The sequence below is a fragment of the Mixophyes fleayi genome, chromosome 4 (assembly GCF_038048845.1).
Source record: "Mixophyes fleayi isolate aMixFle1 chromosome 4, aMixFle1.hap1, whole genome shotgun sequence".
Classification (NCBI taxonomy): Eukaryota; Metazoa; Chordata; class Amphibia; order Anura; family Limnodynastidae; genus Mixophyes; species Mixophyes fleayi.
Window position 1 is genome coordinate 172,749,388 of NC_134405.1, and position 24,985 is coordinate 172,774,372.

At 40.2% G+C, this 24,985-nt stretch overlaps 1 protein-coding gene across 6 annotated transcripts in view; it reads left to right on the plus strand.

The window, feature by feature from the left end:
* TBC1D22A (TBC1 domain family member 22A) overlaps positions 1-24,985 on the plus strand; it is a 470,079-nt gene that overhangs the window by 37,393 nt on the left and 407,701 nt on the right. For all 6 annotated transcript variants that reach the window (XM_075208864.1, XM_075208865.1, XM_075208862.1 and 3 more), the window contains exon 4: positions 3,968-4,111. In XM_075208864.1, the coding sequence (XP_075064965.1) occupies positions 3,968-4,111 (144 nt within the window). The remainder of the gene's footprint in view (positions 1-3,967; positions 4,112-24,985) is intronic.

Here is a 24,985-nt window from a genome sequence, read left to right on the forward strand (position 1 = left end):
AGAATAATTACCCAAATTGACGTAGACAACAAAACTGTGTCTGTTGTTGCTGGGGACCGCCTGGTCTTGTCTTGCCACCGTTACCTTTTCTTTATCCCAAATGCAACCTCTAAACGCAGTTGAAATTTTCTGCTGCCACCACTAGGCTCCTTAATGGCACCTAGAACCACATCCTTCTGAGTGACTCTCGATGCTAGTGCACCCCCTTGCTGGTGCACCTGACCTCTTGCCTTCAGATCAGGGTTTCTGTGGATGGTTCCTGGTGGCCTATCACACTGGCTAGAGCTGCAGGGTAGTGGACAGAGCTTTGGTACTAAAAATTGATACAACTATGTTCTTGATTGCCTTCAATGGGTCTTGCATAAAGTGAAAGATATGGGAATTTCTTTGTGATTGACCTATGTGGTAATAATCATGGTGTAAGTGTTCTTAAACAGTATTTATTCAATTGAAAGGATTATATAAACATAGGTTGCATAGGACAAGAAGGTAAACAATATAGCAATTGACACGGTAAAACAATAGCTAGTACCAAGTATAAAATTAGAATAAAATGCAAATAATCAACATGCAATGATACTGATTTAAAAGTCCCACGCAAATAGGAATTAACAATAGAGCCTCAGTCCAGCCCAACGTCTGTCCAACTAATTAAAAAAGTCCAGTGGTCCAGGTTTGCCACTAAAAGTCAATAGTGAATAGGGATGGGTTAATAGAATAGTAGTAATAGTCTGGTTGTGGGTATTATGTCCCGATTGTGACTCACATATACTTGGTTCTGACTTCCGATGTAGTGGGCAGGGTAAAGCTGGAAGGTTTGAAATACAGGTCCAGATCATCGGAAGGACAGATAGAGTTGGATGAGTGGAAGAATTGAGGCGCATACAATGCTCTCTCCAACTCCACTGCCCCTTACATCTCCAATCTCCTCTCCATCCACACTCCCGCCCGGCCCCTGCGTTCAGCCAATGACCGTCGCCTCTCCTCCACTCTGATCACCTCATCCCACTCCAGAATTCAAGACTTTTCCCGAGCTGCCCCCCTGCACTGGAATGACCTCCCACGGTCCATCCGTTTGTCACCTAACCTGTGATACCTTCAAACGGGCACTCAAAACTCATCTCTTCCGCATTGCCTACCAGCCTTCCACCTAACCCTCTCTCCATGCTCACTCTCCTCAGTAGAGGGGAGTGCTTGCTCCACTCCTCCGACATCCTCTGTGCCTGTCGTCTGTCTACCCTCCCTATAGGATGTAAGCTCGTATGAGCAGGGACCTCCCATCTCCTGTCTCGCTACCTTCTCTTCTGCTCCAACCTCCACTCACTTGCCTTGCCTGGAGCCTCTGAAGTTTTGGTACTACTCGTTTATTGTATTGTACTGTTATTCCCTGTACTGTCCATTGTTTGTATTGTGTACGGCGCTGCGGAAACCTTGTGGCGCCTTATAAATAAACGATAATAATAATAATAATAATAATGTGAGTGTAAGTGGGCCCTGTGCAGGAAGTGGTCGGCAATCTGTTCCTGTGGCCAAACCATGCGCTTTCTTTGTGTATGTGAGCTGAGCGCATTACATTCATTACATTACATTAATGCATTGTAATGCATTACATTACTGTGGGTTTGTGTCCCAAACATTCTCAAACTAAAAGTACATTATCATACTATCTTTCTAACAGTCAATAGTGTAAACATATTCAGACTAATCTACAAAATCAATTCTTTCCTCCAGTAAGTGGCAGCCAACTTCTGTGAATCCATTGATTCTAAGAATAATGAAAGACAAAGAGTGCCTCCTAGTGCGATAAAATGTATAATAAATGTGTACCAAAGTGAAATTAGTGGTCGAAGTGAACATTTTAGGAGCGGCAGTATGAAAAAATGCAATAGGTATGTAAGTAAATGAAAATTGTTAGTTTTACAATGAAGGCAGTAATATAAGTGGCACATCTTGTTAGTTTCATTTCAAATCCATTGTGGTGGTGTATAGAGCCCAAAATATGAGAATAGTGTCGATGTCCCAATATTTATGGACTTCACTGTATAAAAACATACATTTTAAATCTGAATGTACCAAATGATTGGTCAAAGCAGCCTGATTATGTCCTTCATAAGGAGTGTGAAAATATAGATTTTTGATTGGGACCTGGTTCAGAATGTTGATCTCCTCAGGAGCGAAAGATTTCCATGGATCATAAAAGGATTGAAAGCTCCTTTTAAAATTGGTTTGGACTGCAGATATGGTTTTAAGTCCCTTTTTTTGTTGTTGTTGTTTTAATTTTTTTTAATGTTTTGTTATAATTTATAGCAACGTAGATTCAGCTTTCTCTTCAAATTCTATCCTAATTCGCCTACATACAGATGCACACATGAGGACATTTAATGCACCATATTAGGTACAAAACACTTTTCTATAAAATCAACATACCCAAGATTTTATATTCTTGTCTGTTGGTAATTTGGTTTTGTATATATTGATGATAAACGTGTCACTGTATGGCTGGTGGGGTCATAAAGGGAACATAAACTTCCAGCCCACTAACCCTCACTGCTCTACACATTCCCATGACTAGTGTGAGTTTTAAAATGTCTCTACAGTGTATAATTTCAAAAATAGTGGAAAGGAGGAAATCCACTTAATGAAGAAAGTATTTCATACTTGACAACTCTCCCAGAATGTCAGGGAGACTCCCTGAAATAGGGGTGATTTCCCTCACTTCCTGAAGAGTCTGGAATTCTCCCTGATGCTGAGCCAGTACAAGACATGTTTGGCTTTGCCATCTGTGGCATGATGACACAGTTCAGAAATTGTGTCCTATGTCCATGTATTGATGCCTATGGAGGTGGCCATTTTTACGTAGACCAAGATTTAATCAAAGACTGACCGGTAAGACAACATGACTTCAGTAATGGAGACAGAAAAGTAAAAGACACTTCAGTCTCCAGAGATTAATTAGCTGCTTTTCTTTAAGCATAGTTGCTTACTTTGCCGAAATGTCTGGGAGACTCTCGCATTTCTGGGAGACCTTCCGGGAGAGCAGGGCAATCTAGCGGTTCTCGTCCCTGCAATATATAAGTGGCGGGGGTTAATGACACAAATTATTGCGTCATTTTAGCCCCACCCCTTGCTGTAATTGGCCAAAATTGTGCCAATCGTTTAGGGATTGAGGCCAAAATGATGCAATTCATAAAGCCCTGCCCCCGCACACCCACCTCTCTCGAATCTCCCTGAAACCAACGAGGAAAAGTTGGCAAGTATGAAATATTTTACTTGTCTGTTGGAACATGGGTATTCAAAGTTATGTTTGTTTCATATCTAACTCAGGGGTCAAACAGCAGGAACTTAACTTTTATACTACATAGTATATTGTTGGACTGCAGAAGTTAAGTCACTCTTCTGTCCTTCAACCCCCTCTGGCAGGCAACTAAACTGTATTTTATTTTGGTCATCCATGTTATATGCAATGGTCTTGAATTATTTGCGTCATGATCTAGTGCTCCTCCTGACTAATGCAGATCTCTGTGCCAGTTACGCTCTCACAAAATTTAAACGTCCTGCCAGATAAGTGACACAGTTATTACTGTCACTGTCTGATTTTCCTGAGGTTGAAAATTTCTGGGTTGCATGTTTTCAACTTCCCTGAAGCGGTTAAGCTTTTCTCTGGCTAAATTTATTCCGCAGGTTGTTTTCGATAGCTTTACTACCTGCAGAAAGCATCCCTCTTATCTCATGTTTACAAAGAACTATGCTAATTGTTTATAAATGACAGCTAAGGTTAAAGTTGTGTTCTCTCTTTAAGTAAGATGATATATGTATAACTTGTTCATATTTTGTAATCGTGTGTGTAGTTTTGTGAGTTGGTCAAAAAGATGTACTTGCGAGGGTGCAAGATCCCCAAGATAGGTAAGCCATTCTGTGTTGAGATATCCACATTCAAATAACATTGATTTACATACTTGTCCTTCAGGTGAAAAGCATTCTCTACAAAGACAGCATTCTGTACCTCAGCAGCCGGAACAAGTCCTCTTGAACACTGCTGGATTGTCAGAAAGAGAAGCATTTCGGCTAGAAAAATTTAAACAGCTTCTTGCGGGTCCAAACACTGACCTTGGTAAGGCCCTTGTGTATATTAATGTTAATAGATTTGTCTTTTGTCTTGTCAAGGAATACTAACAGTTCTCAAAAAAGAAAATATATTTTCCTATAATGCAGAAGTTACACATTTTAAATAAACCTTACTGTATGCCTCAAATGCACTTCCCTATAGAATCAGTAATAATTAAAATAATCATGAATAAGTTTTACATTTAAAACCAGTCTCCCATATTGAAAAAAATCATCATATTTGTCAAGCTCCTAAACAATGTAAAAATAGAAAAAAACAGACAAAATAACACTTTTTATGATACATGATCAAATACTTAGATTTGAACAAGGTCACTTTTTCCTTTCACATACGTGTTAGTTGCATCTCTCTATCCCTTTTTGTGCCAAATAACAAACAATAGTTATGTAAATGTTATTTTCAGGCTACTGTTGAATCATTGTTTTCTTTTTAGTCCAAGTTACATACTTGTTTATAAATGAGTTATGTAACAACTTATTAAAAGCTATATCAGAAAACTGTGATTGCATGGAGATTGTTTTACTACACACTGAATTTCCTGTTTAGTAAGCATGGCATTATTCAGCGTTTGTGTGGCCTGAAGGTCAGACTATAAAGAAATAAGCCATAAACTAGTAAATGTGCAACCTACATGTGCAAGATCTTTGTGGATTAAATTGATAGAATACATTTGGCTATATGGTATCAAGTAGCAAAAATGAAAGTAATAGTTATAGCATATTAAAATAAAAGTGTATGATCTACCTTAATACAGTGTAGTATCTATTTTTCCTCTTCAATCCTCCATGGTTCCTTTCTAGTTTAGGCAGAGACAGGTTAAAAAACACCCAAGATGGTATCCTCTTCACCTATGTCTCTTCCTTTCTCTAGAATAGGTAGAGCAGATATATTTGTGACCGAAGCACTGGGAAAATGGTGAATGGCAGAGGTATAAATCCCTGACTTTCTGTCTTGCGTGCATTAAAACCCCAGGGCGATTGTGTGTGGGAAGGAGATTCCCAAAGACCCCGTTCAGCTACAAGAAAAGCTGGTATAAGGGTCCCTGGTGTATGAATGGAGAGAGAAGGGTGGACTCCAGTCATAAGGCCCATTTTGGGTCTTGCAAATGAATGCTGAAAGACTGCAATTTGTGACCAGTAAGTTCTGATGTTTTGCGTGTGCTGGACACAAGGAGAGTGTTGTTGTGTTTTAGAAGCTAGACAGGCTAGGAATTTTGTTTGTTTCTTAGAAGCTAGACAGGCTAGGAATTTTGTTTGTTTCTTGTTTATTTTGATGCATGATGAATAAATCTAGCTGGAACAAGTTGAACCAAGATACTCGACTGGTGTGATATATCTGGCTGAAGTGTATGAACGCATTGGTTACAGTCTTCTGGGGCTGCAATCTTGTGACTATGTATATATTTAATATTCTTTATTCTGGTTGTGAATTAAAAACAATCAAGAATGCAATAACAAATATTCAGATACACTAAAGCATTGAATATTGACATACAAACATAAAACATAACATATTTGGAACACCAGAACATTTCCTTTTGGAATATGAAACATAATGCATAATAAAAGTGTAAAACAAACAAATAGAAAAATAAAAAAGGAAATAAAGGGGGGAGGTGGAGGCAGGGATTTAGAGCCAGAGACTGACAACAAGCCTGCGCACTATTACCGTTGCGGTAATGGTGTGGAGTATTATCGCTAGTACCTTAATTTTAATGATGATTTTTGCTCGCAGGCCTCTGAGCCGCTAGCACAAATCCGTGTTAAAGCTACCGTAGTAACGTAATACTGTGCGGGCCGCGTTATTCCTAGAATAACGTGGCCCAATTGAATTCCCCCAAACGAGTTATTTCACTAAAACCTTAAATCTCATACAACCTATTACTCCCACCTTTATATATAGGCTAAAACATTCCCTAGCATTTGACTAAAAGTCTTCAGAGACACCGCCCCCAAGGTTGCGGGCTGGGTGTACCAAACTGTAAAAGATACTATCAAGCAGCGCAGCTCGTCTGGTGGGTCCAGTGGAACACAGCCTCCCCAACAAAAATGTGGGTTATGATAGAGGCAGATGACTTCAAAATCCCTGCATTGTCCTCTCTCTTATGGCTACCGATAGTAGAAGCTTTTTTATCATCAGTTTGGGGCTGTATTAATGAAATAGCGCACTTACCTACTTATCCCCTCCTTTTCCTTGGGCCTTTAGTCTACGTTTTACAGTTCATGGCTTGCAGGTAGTGTCCGATTTCTTAGCAATATAACTCACTATACAAACTATACCAGAGGTGAACCTAGTCCCAAGGCGCCTGAGCATGTAATATATCTTGAAACAGAAACACAAATGTGGGTTAATGTAAAATCAACTATGTTTATAGAAACAATGTGTGACATAATAAACAAGCCTCAGTGCACTGAGAATAAAGAAATATGCATTAACATGCAATGTGCTCAAATACCATACGTAAAGCACTGTTCATACAGTTAGATGCACAAAGGTAAAAGCTGTTCAATGGAAGAGTGTAGTATGCTGACTTGCTAAGTTCTAAATTCAGATAGAACTGTCACAAACTAGAGCCAAGAACAAGAGTCTTGATCATTGTATCACATGATGAATAGTTAGGTAGTGGCAGACAGCCCATGTGTGTATATATAAATTCAAGGCTCAGAGAGTGAAGTTCTCTATATCCTGTTGTAAAGCGGCGTGCTTCATATAAAACTTCAGTGACAGGTAAAGCTCAATATAGTCCATATGTAAAATGTCAATATTTGGTATTGCTATACTCTGAAAATCTAGCTAACACATTGTATGTTAAATATGTAGTGTTAAGCTTTCTGTATAAAAAATAGTATTTATTCCTTCAAAAGAAACCCTTATCTAATTAGAAAAAAGTATAACTACATTTGTTGTAGTGATGGGTTTATAGTTGTCAGCTGGTACTTCATGTTTCTTGTGTTTCCTGTATTCCAATAAAATATTGTTTGTCTGTAGAACTCTTATTATTATACTGCTGACTTATTCTTAAACATGAGTGTGCATCAGTGCTCAAGTAGATGATTTACATTTTTCTTATTGAAAGGTTATAGCACACACTTATATTCATTCTCTAATTGTCTTGCTCAAGTGTCTTCTGTGCACATTATAAGATGATCCCAGCAATTGAAGTGCTGTCATCCAACACATTTTCCGTTTTTGGTAATGTGTCCACTAAACATATTCAAGAGCTTAGTCTAGTTTTATCAGGCTTGTTTGTATCCCTACAAGAAATAAGAAATACTTCAGTCTTTAGGATATATATTGTTATAGTTTAACAGTATATTCAAACTACCCCAACTACAAGAACATATCTGGGATGTTGAAAAAATTTAATATATGTATTTTTAATGTAATATAATTAATCTCTCTTAAATTATTGGTGTTTTGTGGCTTAGCAATGACGTAAAAAAAATGAGTAATTCACAGGGGGTCTTGTGGAACTTAGCGTCCCAGTTACCTCTTGATGTGTCTTTTTATTTTTTTTAATACCAACAATTGTACGACGGTGGCTAGGAAAACTACCTGCCCTTTTTAGTGTTTGGAGTGATTGCAAAATTGTCAACCTTGTATTTTCCCTGGCCATGTCATTGATCACTTTCAGTAGGTCTCCCTAACTTTGCATTTATTGCCCTTTCTAGGTGAGGGGAGATATGTATCATTGCCATGCCTACAATTCTACCTCTGGCTTAGAGATGTTCACTGACCCCCGTGTTTTGGTTTTGGATCTGTATTTTTTGGAAAATTTGCCAATATATGCGAAAATCGCATAATTTGGCTCTTTTTTTGTTCCTACATTATTATTATTAACCTCAATAACGCCAGTTTCCAGTAATTTTCAGTTAATTTTGACACCTCACAGGTCACAATATTATTTTCATCCTCTTTCAGCGGAGGACTGCAGTGAGCTGGCCGGATATTAAGCGACAGAGCAATGGCACAAACACATGGCAGTTCATATCACATGTAGGAAACATTGCCACACAGCAGTGGCAGAAAAGAAGAGTGGTACAAGATGGAATTGTCTTTGGACCCTCTCACCCACCCTTATGTTGGATATTAAAAAGGACATGTACAGTTTAACAAACCAAGCACTTCAGCGACAAGGAGTGCCAATTTTGTGGCTGAAATGCTTGGTTTGTTTGGGCCCCCACAAAACAAGCTACCAATAGCTTAGCTGCCTTAAGCCAACAGTGCTGTCAATGAACTCTACAGTGGTAAGTCATGCACCAGTGGAAGCAGTTCTTGCCAATGATAAAAAGAAAGCCATTGTCATACCTGGACATAAGACAAAAAAAATCCACCTCTTATGTGTGTAGTTATTTTTACCCCAAGTCTGACAACAGTTGTCTAGTCATTTGTAGCGTTTGTAAAACCAGAGTCAGTAGAGGTAGGGACGTTAACTATCTAGGAACCTCTTTCACGCCATTTGAAGCGAGTTCATGGCAAGCTCTTGGGAAAAATCAGAAACTTATGCTAAAAAATAACAAGCAGTCCAGCATGAGCTAGTCCCTTTTCTCAGCTAGATTCTAGTGCCTGCAATCTACACCCCCAACACTTTCATCATCAATATCCTCACTAGTGATCAGTGTTAGTCCTGCATCCAAGTTGCTAAGGCTAGATAACTCCTCCCCTATCCAGGATTCCTCAGAAGAATCCTTGAGCGTTAGGCCCTCTGCTGCTGCTCCTGCTGCTGGGGGTGGATCTTCATCCCAAAAGCAGACCAAGAAGAAGACTACTAGTAGTTTACAACTATTGACACTTAAACAATCCTTTGCAAGAGAAAGCAAGTATGGCAACTGTCAACCAGTCACAAAGCGGATCACAGGTTCAATGACGACGATGCTAGTATAAGATCTGCGTCCAATATCCACCATTGATGCAGTAGGCTTTAGACCAGGGGTGTCCAACCTTTTAGCTTCCCTGGGCCACATTGGAAGACGACGAGTTGGTTTGGGCCGCACATAAGATACACCAACAATAACGATAGCTGATCATCCAAAAAACCATAGAAAACATAGTATATATATGAGAAAAAAAATCCCCCTATACTTACCTTTCAATCACCCTGTTCAAAAAATCCTCTCTAGTTATTATACTATAATCACTTTTTGTATTGTTTCGATGCAATATCAATATAGTGCATTTAAGCCAGGCATTGTATATCGGGGTGCCCTGACCAGGCCTGCGGTACCTGACATATACATCACTGTGACCCCAAATTGTGACCTGTTTTGCTAATTACACCACTATGTTAGTTAAGGGATAACAATTTATAATGGGCCAAAGTGAATAATATATAATGCCCCAGTAGTATTACAAGTAGAAGTATGTAGCAGGGAGATAAGGTCCATGATGCTCCAGGACCAGGTGACTTTTATTCACTGGTCAGCGTCCCTTGAAATAATAAAAAAAATCCCCCTTAACTTACCTTTTAATCGGCTTGTTCTCCTGTCCTCCTCTCTTCTTTTCTCCAATTCTGTGCTGCTGATTGTTCTTCTCGCGCAGGTGACTCCTCTGTGCTGCGCTCCGCAATGGATGTTGGGCATTATGACATCACGCCCGACGTTCACTGCGAGCACCGCATGGAGGAGGAGACAAGGTAGGGAGCCGGAGTACCAGCTGACGTGACCGTGTGACCGCAAGGTAAGTATTTTCTTTTCTTTTTTTTTTTGCAGGATTTTTTTTTTCCATTAACGGTGCTGCCTCCTTGACACAACCAAAACTCCTTCTGGGCCACATTTACAGGTGTGCTGGGCCGCATGCGGCCCTGCTTTAGACAGTTAATTGAGGTCCTCTGTCCCCGTTACAAACTTCCATCTCAACACCATTTTAGTAGACAAGCAATTCCTCACCTGTACCAGGATCCAAGAGTTATCAACATCTTGAAATTGGATCACTACATTTTGGCAACTGTGCTTTATCCTAGATTTAAGAGCTATGTTCTCATATTCTTTCCAGCTGACCCGGATCTCAAGAGATGCAATGAGCTCCTGGTCAGCAAGCTGACAGCTCAAGTGGTACATGACAACGTTTCCTCCATCAGTTTCTCAGGCACCTGCTGCTAGGAAAAAATGTAGCTTTTCCGAAAGATACTCGGTGGTGATGCAGATGAGTCAGCACAACATTTTGACATCTAGTCCGGTCTAAAAGAATTACCCAAAAATCGTGAGAGTTTTGCTGTAAAATGAACTACAAATTCCATGAGAAAGGCCATTGCCGGCAAGTCCAGAGTCTTCTGCAAGGGTGAATTCCAGCGGGGATGAATTAATATTTTGTGAGGATGATGTACACCCTGATGAGAATGAATCTAGCTGAGAGAAGGGAGCTAGCTGATGCCGGGATGCTTGTTATTATTTTGGGTAGAATGGAATGTTGGCAATTTTATGTTTTTCTACAGTAAACGTTCCCTTTGGTAAAGAAAAAAAATCCCTCTCTAACAATGTAAAAGCTTGTTTTTTGAATTTCAATTTTCTGTGACTTCACTCCATTATGTACTTGAGCATAGGCTTTAGGTGACATTGAAGGACCAAATCTTCATGCATGGTGCCGGCAGCTGGTTACCATATTGATGGTGCTGAGCAATGGCACTGGAGAGTGACAAGAACACTGCCACCCCTCCTGTGTCTGAGAAATGGCGCCAGATCTCCAGGGAGGGAGCTACTTATGGGATCCAAAACCCACGAGATCCGATGATGCAACAATGACGTCTTGCCTCGATTTTAGTTTTGAGGACACGGGAAAGTATAGTGTCGACACTCGGATTTACAAAGTTCGGATGCCTGAGCATCCCTACTCTAGCTACTAATCACTGTGTGAGATGGCAAAAATAGAAAGTGTGATTACATCCACTATACTTCAACCATAGCAAATTAGGGTAAGCGTTGAGTCACAAATATACTCACCGCGTCTGTGCCTTGAATGTGACTGCAAAGGGTTAAACAGAATTTCACTACTCAATACACTCGCCTATCGCACAGGTTACAAATCCAACTGAATCCTAACCCAAAGCAGTTCTCTCACATTTATACACCACTAAATCTCTACCACTATGCTACAATAGGACCCTATAACTCTTATTATACAATTGTACATGCCGGTACACGCTATGCTCGTAGTTAGCCAAAGGAATTAACCATTTGAATGCTAGAGTATGCAGCGTTAACACAGCCAAGCAATACAAGGGTTAATATAGCCAAGCAATACTTTTTTCTTTTAAAAAGCTTAGGGATTTCATAGAGTAACAAGGCCAAACATATAAAATTTTAGGTTTAATATAAAAAAGTACATGGCTTTGGATATAACAGCATACAATAAATGACATACAGATTAAATCATACTTGTCCACTCTCCCGGAATGTACGGTAAACTCCCGAATTACAGGTAATGTCTTATGGGAGAGCAGACCATTTTCCCGCATTCTGCCTTGATTTGCTGCAACTCGCCCCGTCCTGGCTTCCTGATACTGTGTGAATTTTTGATGTATTTTATTTAATACCCCCACCCTCCCCATATACCTTGAGGACTACTGACCACATTCCTAAACTAATTTATCTGAGGAATTATCATTTTAATCTTTTATTGGCATCAATCTTTTTTTTTTTTTTAAATTAGTTTGGCCCTCAGCATGAGATGTTGCAACAAAACATGACAAAAAAAATATTTTTACTGAATATACTATGAGATTGCATTAGCTTGGGAGTGACAACCATATATGTTAGGTTTGGTATAAATTGTTTAAAGGTTTAGTGCTAAATGGTCACCTGAGGATATAGAAGTATGGATATGATATTTGTGCTCTCGATATCCTGGTCAGGTTATGTGTTAAAATACATATATATGTCACTTGAGGCTGTACTTTAGATCATCTCTGTTTCCAACCTCACACATAATCATTTTACCACAAATATGAAACATTTAAACATTTGAGAAGGCAGTGGAAAAATACATGGTTGGGCAGCACAGTGGCATAGTGGTAGCACTTCTGCCTCACAGCAGTGGGGTCATGAGTTCAATTCCCGACCACGGCCTTATATGTGTGGAGTTTGTATGTTCTCCCTGTGTTTGCGTGGGTTTCCTCCGGGTGCTCCGGTTTCCTCCCACACTCCAAAAACATACCAGTAGGTTAATTGGCTACTATCAAAATTGACCCTAGTCTCTACCTGTCTGTCTCCCTCTCTGTCTGTGTGTGAGTGTGTGTTAGGGAATTTAGACTGTGAGCTCTAGTGGGGCAGGGACAGATGTGAATGAGTTCTCTGTACAGCGCTGCGGAATCAGTGGCGCTATATAAATAAATGGTGATGATGATGGTAGTGCCATCATCACACAGGATTAAGGAGGATCTATTGGCTGGGGTACTAATTAACGGTATAGATAACATTTACAACGACTTTATGGACAAAATATGGCCGAACGTGACTTTAACAACATTAAAAACATCCAGACTTACCTCTTTAATGAGAATAGAAGTATCCGACTGTCTTCTGAAACATCCCGATCACAAGTAATAATGGCAGTGTTTTGACGTCATTGAAAATGGCGACCGCCATATCAGAAGTTTTCAAAGCATCGATTCCGGCTGACAATCCCTAACCCTAACCCTAACCTGATCCCTAGCCCTAACAGTTGCATTTACCTTACATGACAGCTGGCATTGCCGCTTTAAAAACTTCTAAATGGCGGTCGCCATTTTCAATGACATCAAAATGCAGTGCCGTTATTAATTGTTTACGTTCTATATCTGTCATAGTGCCAAATCTTGCATTCGTTTTCGGTACAGTAAAAGCTCTGTATTTTACATCCCTTAAGTGATATGAATAACAGTTATTGACTTGGGGCAAATTGAAGCTTCCATTCATCAGCATGTTGATATTGTGAGTATAAAAATATTGTGACAGATAAATTGACTACTATTCACAAACAGTCAGTTCTATGATGGGACTATTCTGTTTTGTTTGTCTCACAAATAGTACACCATTTTTTGCCCTTAATTGCACTTATCACCAAATTGGAGCTGGAAACCAGTCCTTTTTATTGCGTCAAAGGCCCTCAGTAATTTAGTTATTTCATTTTGGCCTGTGACGAATGGTAATATTATTGCACTGTCTTTGTACAGCTTGATTTGGGTATTATTCGAATGGATTATTCATTGATAAATGTCAAGAACAGTCTTATGCAAAAGTTCTGATTATGTCACCTACATCAGATAGTTGGCTGTGTTGGTACCGAGTATTTTTCCAGGTAATTGTACAGTTGTCTGAACACCATATGTCCAATTATCTTTGAATGAGGGTCAAAATGTTAAAAAAAAAATCCATTAGATTGACTACCAAGTTTGCCTGGCTTTAGGCTATGCCTTACCCATTTTGTCAACTCTACATCATAAACAATATTGTTTGTGTGATCATTCTTAACATTTCTTTTATAAGAAATCTTATTTTGTTAAGCACATTTGGTTCTATATCTGTTATTTATTTTATGTAAATATTGCCCATGCTTGGGTGTATTCTGCCTCGGAAGACAGATGTACAACATTTTATTATTTTCTTTTGATTTATTGCGAGTCTCACAACATGAAAATTGGAAATGCCTGATTGAGTAAGATAACTCACAGAATCTACAGCTGACAAAAGGGGGCTCAAGATTTTCATGTGGTGATGGTCAGAGGTGTTGGCATGGGGAAACTAGGACCAAAATTTTGACTCCTCATGACTTTTGAAAACAGACTCTGGCAATACCAGACTGTACACTAGGGTCACTGTATCTCCATAACATTTAGTTGCCTCTTTGTAGTGAAAATCTTGAAGGTGTTAGTTCAGACTTTTCATTCTTGAAGCAACTTCTTTTTCTTGATCATATTATTGGACTTTTAGATATTGTTCAGATATGAAGGAGGCAGATAAATTGCCATGCTCACAAATGATCCCCATGACAGCCTGCGTTTCTTGGCTTTCTAAATAACAGTTTGCTTGTACCAAGCACAAAGAAGGAAAATGCTGATCTGTTAACTTGCTCTTTGGGCCCAAGTCATTAAGGAAAATAAGGCAACATAAGGAATAAATGTTCTCTAGGACAAATGTTACAATGCAAGGGGTGCAAATTAGTTTTATTATTTTGCACATAAGTTAAATATTGGCTGTTGTTTTATCTAGCACACAAATACTTGATAGCTTTATTTAAAACTGATCTAGGTCATGTCCTACTCAAACTAAAAATCTGTCCCCACATTTTACATTTACCTCCTACCTGAAATGCAACATGGTTTTGCCCAATTGGAAACTTACTCCATTTTTATGCTTTACTCTCCTTAATGACTCAGTCCCTTTGTCTGTAAGTTAAGTTACTGTATGTATTGAGGTATTTTATCACAAGTTATGATCACTTTAAGCAACACTTAGGTTGTAAAGAGTAAGGAAAATAACATTATCTCTCTACCTGTTGTCTCACATCTGTCTACGGTCTTGACTTCCTCATCCATCCTATCATGTCTTTTGCTGCACTCTGTGCAAGCCCCCCATAGCTTTCCCCCTACTCCTCTTATGGGTATTACCTCATCTGATTGTTACTTGTTTCTGTATCGGGAGTTACGGATTGTGGTGCGTCTTATAAATAATAATAATAATTTCCTTTAAAAGTTGTATTAGTGTGGTTATACTAAGCTAAATATTCAAAAAGTGAATACATTAATATCACCTACCAGTGGTGTGTTTCCCATTTTTGAAGTTGTCAGAATTAATTCTCTATTACTAATCAGGCTACACAGATTAGGCTACAGAGACAGGCTTGCCGAGTTTGCTGTCAGAAGCCATAATATAGCTTGTTGTGATGGACATTAAAAATGACCATACTGTTATGTTAAAATTAGATAAATTGCGGTAAGCTAATTAATGTTTTTCCTGCACAAGTAGTTTGTGTTTAGCTGATTTTCCCGATCTTTGCTTTAAAGTCTTATGTGATGTTTGGTGTCATGTTGTGAAAGTCACAGGGGAACTAACGGTTACAGTCTAATGCGCTTTGTGAAAGTATCAAAAGCAGTATGACATATATCTTAAGACAGTTTTGAAATATTAATTGCAAAAAATTACGGCAATTATGCTGCATATAGTAGTTCTTATGTGAGGTATTAAGAAGGCATCCTAAACTATTTATACATAGTATTCTTTTTTTATATTTTAGACAGGCGTGTGATTAAAACACACACATTTGTAAGTATGAATCAATGTTATTTTCAAGTTTTAAACTGATGTATAAGCATTATTCCGTATCTATCGATTGTTTTGTTTTGTTTTGTTTTTTTCAATCAGTTGTGTAATGTTCTGTAACATTAAATAGTTGTATTTTATTGCTACTTGTCCATGCAGTAATGAACTATAGCTTTAGAACTGGGTAATGCAGTTGGACACAGTGAACCACAGAATTGTCTATTTTTATACTGTTACTAAATGATGTGATTTAAAGGCCTTTAGGCTATAGAAAAACAGGTTGAGGACATTAGTTAAGGTGCTTTGATAATGCTTTTCAGTGGTTTAAACTTGTAATCGGCATTCCAAGACTTGAGTCCTATATTAAACATTTGTGTGCTTGAAGGGTAAAGGTGGCCTGAGAGCTGCTGTCTCGTTCTGTGATGATCAGGTGAGTTTGTACTTCTTTCATTTCTTTAGTATAGGTAAAATTTTTAACCTGCAGTTGTTTACAGTGGTTTCATGATAAATCTTGGATGAACAGATTTTACTTGATTCTGGGAGTATAAATAAATGCATAGTGTCCCACCTTGAAATTTAATATTTCTATGTGGTCAACAAAATATATGCGGTGAGGCAGTGGCATGTGCTCTGCTTAGTCTACCACCACACCCCCTTCAATATTGTCAGAGAGATACCTGGGAAAAACAAAAAACACAGTTGTTGTTGGTGCATATGTTTACTTTTGCAAGTCCTCATGTTTACAAGTCCTACACTAAAATCTATGTTTGGAACAATGCTGAAATGCAGTTAAAATCAGTTGGACTGGCTTCTCAGTACTGTGAAGTGCTATTTTAATGTTTGCTGATGTGCATGTTTTAAGGGTCCTCAGACCTGCAGACTGTGATGCATAGCATCTATGCAAATACATTTCCAAAAGCAAAATGTAAGTGTGCACCTGTGTTTGCGCATTGCAGGCAAATGGGTACAAGTGCCAAAAGTGTAATATTTTAATAAGCCTTTTTTCTTTTCTTTTTTTTTTTTCCCACCTGTATTTCTTACTTTACTTTTCTTTCTACTTACATTCTCCATTGCTGTTAGTTAATATGTTGTACTATGGAAATTATTTCTTAAGGGTTAAATGCAATTTCATTATTTGGAGTACACCATAGAAACAGCATAGTGTTTCTGGCTTCTGTGCCCAGGGCCTGATTAAGGTTTACAGCCGTACTAGGCTAATACACCGCACACCCCCCCCCCCCCCCACATTGCCGCTCCCACACCCAATCTACCACCACGAATGTGTGTGTAAATATATATATATATATATATATATATATATATATATATATATATATATATATATATATATATAGTGCAAAAATTGGATTATAGTGCAAATTTTTAACAAACTCTCAATGATTCAAACACAACATTCCATTTTGACCATATAGAACAACCCCTTACTACAGGCATAGACAAGAAAATATGTGAAAATTATTTACAATCACATTCTAACATCTACCTGCCCTGACTGCCTAGTATTTAGCATTTTAGTCACCACCACACAATAGAGAGATCATGCCCCCCACAAGCTATTTCATCAGCTTCCCCTGCCAGTCACTACATTCCCGCAGCCATTTTTATCAATCCCCACCTGAAGGTTTATGACCCCCACCATCCGTTTCATTACCAACCCAACCACTCATTTGCTCAGCTCCCCAGTCAAGTCATTAACCCTCCCTAGTCAATTCATTAACCCTCCCTAATTAATTCATTAACCCCCCCTAGCCACTTCACTAACCCCCCCAACCATCAAGTAGTTTCCAGTTAATCACCCCCTCCCCCAGTCATCACCCTCCTCCTCCTCCCCCCTAATATTTACCAAATAGAACTTACCTTGAAGTCTGCGCCTCTTCTCTCCAGCACTCCTGTCTTCTTGACAGTGCAGGCTTGGGCTCTGTGTGGTCATGTGATCATCTCTGATGACCACACAACGCATAGTACCACAGCCACACTGATAAGATAGCTAACAGCATCAGATGTGCTGTTAGCTGCCTGCATCAGCCTAATTAGACATTGTGACAGTCGGGGGCCCGCACCCTTGAGACCAGGGGCAGCCCCAGTCAATGAGGAGAGGAACGCCGACATTTTAGAGGCAAAAAAATATATAAGTAGTTTAAAAAAACAAAAACTTGCTAAAGAGTGCTTGCTAGCATAACGTCCTCCAGGACCCAGCGTCCCAGACTGCAGCCTGATCAGCCTAATGGTTGATCAGGCCCTGCCTGTACCCTTCATCAAAAATATAGATAAAAACCTACAACAGATCTTGCATATACACTCAGTGCTACTTTATTAGTTACGCTTCTTATTGTACTAGGTAGGACCCCCACTTGCCCCACAACAGCCTGAATTCTTCCTGGCGTGGATTCATCAAGGTGCTGGAAATCTTCTTTAGAGTTTCTGGTTCATGTTGACATATTAGCATCACGCACATTCATGCTGCGAATCTCACGTTCTACCACATCCCAGAGGTCGAGTCGTGACATGGTGTGTCATCCTGCTGGGAGTAGCCGTTAGAAGATAGGTAGGCTATGGCCATAAATGGATGCAAATGGTCAGCAACAATACTCAGGAAGGTTGTGGAATTTAAGCGATGCTCTATTGGTGTTTAGGGGCCTAATTTGTGGCAAGAAAATAATTCTTGCACCATTATTCCACAACTATCAGTCTGCATCGTTAACATAATGCAAGATTGAGCCATTGATTCATTTTTCCAGTAAATTCTGACCCTACCAACTGAATGTTGCAGCAGAAATAAAGATTTGTCAGACAAGGGGACGTTTTACCAATCTTCAACTGCCCATTTTGGGGAGCCTATAACCACTGTGTCCTCAGTTTCATGTTCTTAGCTGACAGGACTGCAACCCGGTGTAGTCTTCTGTTGCTGTAGCCCATCCACTTCAAGGTTCGATGTGTTGTGTGTTCAGAGATGCTCGCCTGCATACCACTGTTGTATAGCATGGTTATTGGCAATACTGATGCCTTCCTGTCTGCTTCAAACATTCCGGTCATTCTCCTGACCCCTCTCATTAACAAGGCCTGTAAAACTGATGCTTACAAGATGTTTTTTGTTTTGTGTACCTTTCTCTGTAGACTCTAGAGACTGTTGTGTGTGAAAATCTCTAGAGATCCACTGTTTCTGAGATACTCAAACCCACCCTGTCTGGCAATCATTCCATGGTCAAAGTCACTTAGATAGCATTTCTTCCCCATTCTGGTGTTTATTGACACTGTAGTTGTCTAAGAACCAATTGGTCAGAGAGCAAAACGAGTTTTGGATGACCTTTAGATAATTGTTGTAGCATCCATATTCACATTTTTATATATAAAAAAATCGGTAAATAGTTTGTACCTTTTATGTTATGTCAAGTTGTAATTATAACCCTTGTCTGTGATTCATTGTTCTAGGTCTTGATTCTTGTGGATTCATGCAGATAGTTCAAACTAAATTGAATATTTAATTATATAGGTAGTTCAATCCGGGGAAGAGGGTTGAAATTGTATCCTTGTTGTGTAAGTTTATATATTAATAAAATAGCAATGGGGAGGTTAGAACGCAGTAGCTGGTGGCATAAAGAAGTTGGGCAATCTATAATGTTCTCTAATTCAGAAGTCGCACTCTCCAATGTTCAGCGTACATAAATCAAAATCCCCAATAGGTAGCGGACCTTCCAGATCTTATTTAGGTTGCCTAAATCTAACTCGGTGGTTTTAAGTCAGTAGTGCTTGCGTCTTGTTGCTACATCACTCGAGATCAAACAAACGATGTGTGCTACCCTGGAGCACAAGAGGCTTCCATGTAAGGAAGCCTAGCATGATCCGAATGTGTGGCCCAACGTGGACTTTTTCAAGGGTCTGTGTGCATAGATGGATCTATGGTATCGATTTAGATAGAAGCCGATGATGTGGTATTTGCATTCTGGAACATGTGTACCTAATAGATTAGCCACTTAGTGTATGTTCATGCTGAATATGAATCTAATTCAGAGCAAAATCAGAATGCCCGTGGTGAGCTCTGATTAGCTCACTGCTGTAGCCTCTGATTGGATCAAAGCTAATTTTTTTTAGATTGCCTGGTGCAGACCTGCAAGATGTTGTAACTTCTGGAAGTCAATCTGTTCATTGTCGAGCAGATAAGTTGGCTAGCTGTTGGGAACATTTTAGAGAGTCTTTCAAGGGTATACATTTGTACACAGTTTCTTTGATGTGGGCGGAAATAGAGCTTATGGCAACTCCTTTGCTGGCCTCCTCTCAAAATGATGTGTCCGGTGAAAAGCCCAAGTCTCTCTCTCATATTGATTCACGGGTTGTGCTTTGCATTTTGCTTTTCACATATTGTGTGTTTTTGTTTTGGTTTTTTTTTAATTTTAATTGCTGACTTTTTAATACTGTCACATTTTCACATTTTATTGCATTATAATACATTGTATAGAATAAAAAAATGAATAACAATTGATTTATGATTTTGGACTAATCAAAATATTGGCTGTGTTGTTGGGCCTGGTTGCAGTAAATGCCAGTGTTGTACTACTGTTGACCTCTTTACATCTAATTGAAGATGAACAAAGCTGTGTCTCCAGTGTGCCCTTGTGATTTCACTGTGTTGCATTTAATGAAGTACTTTTATAGCTGACACGGTAACCAAGCAAAAATGGAAGGTGTGTGTGTGTGTGTGTGTGTGTGTGTGTGTGTGTGTGTTTGTGTGTGTGTACATGTAGGCATCAATATTTTGGTTGTAGTTTCTGGCTTTGAATTATTTTTTTTATGAACTAAAGTGTATGGAGCTTTTCAGTTGTTTTTATATAGTATGCTTTTCAGAAATTGTTTTATCTGCAGGTTTTCTAGTGAAACATTGTGTTTTGAAACTTTTTATTTATAACAGCAGGTAGTAACAATACAGGTTATTAAATATTTTAAGTATGATTGACAAGAGCTACAGACAAGGATAATGAACAAAGCATATAGAGCGGCGGTTCCCAAACTGTGCGCCGCGGCACTGTCACTGGGGTGCCGCGAGCCAGCCATAGGAAAAAAGAAAGAGCACATAAACTTACCAATCCGCCGGGCACCGGGACCCAGCAGCCTCCTCTCTCCCGCAGCAGCTTGTTACTGACGTCAATATTCAGTGACAGCTGCGGGAGAGAGGAGGCTGCTGGGTCCCAGCGCCCGGCGGATTGGTAAGTTTATGTGTTCTTTGGTTTTTTTTTTATGTCTGGTGCGGCGCAGAGGAGTGAGAGGGAGTGTGACAGCGGGGCAGAGGAGAGTGACAGCGGGGCAGAGGAGAGTGACAGCGGGGCAGAGGAGAGTGACAGCGGGGCAGAGGAGAGTGACAGCAGTTCAGAGGAGAGTGACAGCGGGGCAGACAGAGGGGCACAGGAGAGTGACAGAGGGGCACAGGAGAGTGACAGAGGGGCAGACAGAGGGGCACAGGAGAGTGACAGAGGGGTACAGGAGAGTGACAGAGGGGCACAGGAGAGTGACAGCGGGGCAGTGGAGGAGGGACACAGCGTGAGAGGGGCAGTGGAGGAGGGACACAGCGTGAGAGGGGGACACAGTGTGAGCGGGGCAGTGGAGGGGGGCAGAGTGTCTGGATGCAGAGGGGGCAGAGTGTCTGGATGCAGAGGGGGCAGAGTGTCTGGATGCAGAGGGGACAGTGTGTCTGAGGGCAGAGTGTCTGGATGCAGAGGGGACAGTGTGTCTGAGGGCAGAGTGTCTGGATGCAGAGGGGACAGTGTGTCTGAGGGCAGAGTGTCTGGATGCAGAGGGGACAGTGTGTCTGGATGCAGAGGGGGCAGTGTGTCTGGATGCAGAGGGGGCATTTTTGCATACAACTAAATAAGTATTTCTGTCCTGACCTAAATACTTATTATAATTTTTTGACCCAACTACTTCTAAAACAGGACTGCTCAATAATTATTTTGGAGGGGTGCCTTGAAAAAATTTGGAGACTGCAAAAGTTTGGGAACCACTGATATAGAGTATATAATGTTAAAAGTAATGCAACAACAATGTAGATCTCTGGTGAGTGCTAGAAGCTAATATCCCAGTGTTGTCATTTAATGAAAAGATCCATACAGCAAAAATTGAGAAACCATGTAGAGTTGGGGACACAGAAGAGGTGAGACAGACTGAAGGATTTTTGTATTTTTCTATGGGGTTTGAAGGGAGGGAATCGGGGGAGTGGGGGTGAGCTAATATTGCGGAGGTATGTCCCCTTTCAGGGTGGTACCTCACCTATATGAGAGAAGAGGGGGAGTGTCAAGTGAGAGAAGGGGTAGAAAGGAGGGAGTAGATATAGTGTTGATGAGTAAAAGTGGAGAGCAACGTGAATAGGTGGAAGAGAGAGTCAAAAGGTGAAATGCATTATAGCTACCCATGCGGCGATTGCCCAAGCCTAGAAATCAGCTACGCTGCCCTCCATAGTCAAGATAATCTCTAAGGTCCAGTTAAGTTGTGACATGGAAACGTTGGGAGTCCCTTATTCCTCCTCTGCCTCCTCTCCCGACATCATATAGTTTGCATGGAATCAATATGTCTCCAAGTACCCAGTCCTGCCCGCCTCCGGGGGAACTACGTGTAACCCCCCTCAGTAATATCCAAGGGCTTCTATCTACCATCTATGCTGTATCTCAAATGATATGTAAAATCTGTAAATTGTTGTGATTGGTAATATTTTATGCTATTGACTTGTACTGATATGTACTGCCTCCCTCTCTTCCCCTCCCCCCTTCCTTGTAAATTTCATTGTATGTCCTTTTTGTTTTGTTTTTTTTGTATACCATGTAACCAAAAGGAAAAATTTTAATAAAATCATAATTGACAAAAAAAAAGGTGAAAAGGTAAAGACAAAGAAGGAGGAAGCACAGGGGACTTAAAAAGTGCCAGGCATGATGCCTCCATTATAGGAGTACCATGGGCCTCAAACTTTATAAAATCAAATACAGTGTCATGGAGGAGGCTTGTCACACATTCCATGGAGGCGGTATGCCAGATTCTGTTCATAACAGCAACTGTAGAGGGTTGCAAGGCTATCTGAAGTTTAGCTGCGTTTTATGTGGCGGATAAGCTTATCAGATGATTTGGGAAAGCCCCCTGATAGGTTGGCATAAGAGCACAGATAACGGGTCCATTGGTTGTAGTAACCTGATTATTTAAGAGTAAGCTGTCCCAAAATCTAAATAAGACTGGGCAGTCCCACCATATATGGAGGAAGGTTCCAACTAATCCACAACTGCACCAATAAAGATCAGTGGTATGGGGGTAGATAGAGTGCAATATTGTAGGAACCATGTACCATCTAGTATAAATTTTGTAAGTATTTTCAGGAATAGCTGTGTTAATGGTAAATGGAAGAACCTGCTACCCGTTGCCAAATGAGTGTCCACCCCTCCTCGTCCAACTCTACTCCCACGCGCCCGTTCAAACGATTCTGCCGGAGGGGATGAGGTGGACAGAATAGAACTGTACAGAATCTAAATGTAGCCTCGCCGCTCCGGGTTATAAATGCAATGGCGTTGAAAGAGGGTTGGAGGGCGAAGTTTAGCTGACTGTGTCTGGGCTTGTATGAAGCTTTTCAATTGAATATAGTGTAAGTATAGGTTGCTGGGAAGGTCATGTTTCTCGCACAAATCCGCAGAGAGGATCGTGGTGCATTCTCACCCAACAGGTTAAGGAACTGGTCTAGCCCCACCCTCCTTCAATGATGAGTAAAAGCCCTAATGCAACCCAGTGGAAACCGAGGGTGTCTCCAGAGCAGAGTAAGTGGGGAGGGATTGGAGGTCAGTTCATATTGTTTGTTAAGTTTGTCCCGCATCTCCAAGGTGAAACTAATGGAGGGGGTAGTGTAAGGAAACTGCAGCTATGTAGATCTTGTTTGATAAGAGATAGCAATTGGGGATAATTGGCCTGGAAAGAGTTTCATAAGAATTCTTGAGGAAAACGCCCAGCTAGCGCATTGCTCAAGGGCGCCATTGGAAATCAAACGTGAGTTCCAACAGTTTCTTAGTGTGGGGCGGAAGGTGTAGAGCAAGTGCCTATGATTTGGAGTTGTTCACTTTATATCCAGACAGAGAACCAAAGTCCTGCAACTTCACAAATAGATAAGGGAGGGAGGTATGGGGCGAGGACAAGGTTAAGAGAAAATTGTCCGTAAAGAGTGAAATCTTATATTGTCTACTTTTAACCTGGAATCCCTTCACATCCGGGTTCAGTTGGCTCTGGGCAGCAAGTGGTTCAATACGTAGTGCAGGGGTCGTGCCAGACGTGGTACGCCGACCACTTCTGTCTGGCACGCAGGCGCTGCAGCTGTCAAACTAAAGAAGCTGAAGATACCTAAAACGGAGCTGGGGGATAACTATTAGGCATTGGAGCCAATGGGGGCACAACTATTAGACATTGGAGCCAATGGGGGCACAACTATTAGGCATAGGAGGAACTGGGGGCACAACTATGTGAAATAAAACTTGGGTGCACGAATTTGAGGCATAATGTGAACTAGGGACACTAATGTGTGGTATAACTTGGAACGTTTATTTGTAGGTCCCATTTATAATATCAGTGTGATAAAATAAGGAATATATATATATATATATATATATATATATATATATATATATATATATATATATATATATATATATATATTATACACGCACACATTAGCTTTGTGGATGGATTAGCTTTGTGTGGTAAAACCACCCTCGTGTGTTTTTGGTTTTGGATCTGTATTTTTTAGAAAAATTACTAAAATATGCTAAACTCGCCTAATTTTGCTCTTTTTTGGTTCCTACATTATTATTAACCACAATAAAACTAATTTCAGGTCATTTGCAGTCAATTTTGACCACCTCACAGGTCACAATATTATTTTCATACACTTTCGGACAAATACTGCAGCGACTTGGCTTGATGCTAAGCGACAGAGCAATGACACAAACACACGGCAGTTCCTAGCATATCTAGGACACATTGGCACACAGCAGTGACAGAAAAGAAAAGTGGTGCAAGATGAAATTGTCCTTGGGCCTTCTCACCCACCCTTATGTTTGATATTAAAAAGGACTTGTACAGTTTAACAAACCAAGCACTACAGCCACAAAAGTGCCACTCCTTGTGGCTGAAGTGCTTGGTTTGTTTGGGCCCCCACAAAACAAGGTAACAATGGGCTTAAGGCACCTAAGGTAACAGTGGTGTTAATGAACTCTATTGTGGTAAGATGTTGTTGTCATCATCCTCAGCCTCATCCTCACCCTTTTCAGTGTGTACATGATCTTCACACATTATTAATTAATCACCGCTGAAATCCACCATTACAGAAGTCTCAGTATTTTGATGTAATTGGCGGGAAAGGCCTTCCTCGTGGAACTTGAAGTTCATTTTTATGAACATCATCTTTTCCACATTTCGAGGAAGTAGCTTCCTACGCCGATCGCTGACAAGGATCCCGTCTGTGCTGAAAACTCTTTCCGAGTGCACAGTAGAGGGTGGGCAGCTTAGGAAGTGCAAAGCGAGTTGGTACATGGGTCTCCAAATAACTTTTTTTTTTTCTCCCAGTATGTAAAGGGACTGTCTGATGTGTCTATTTCTA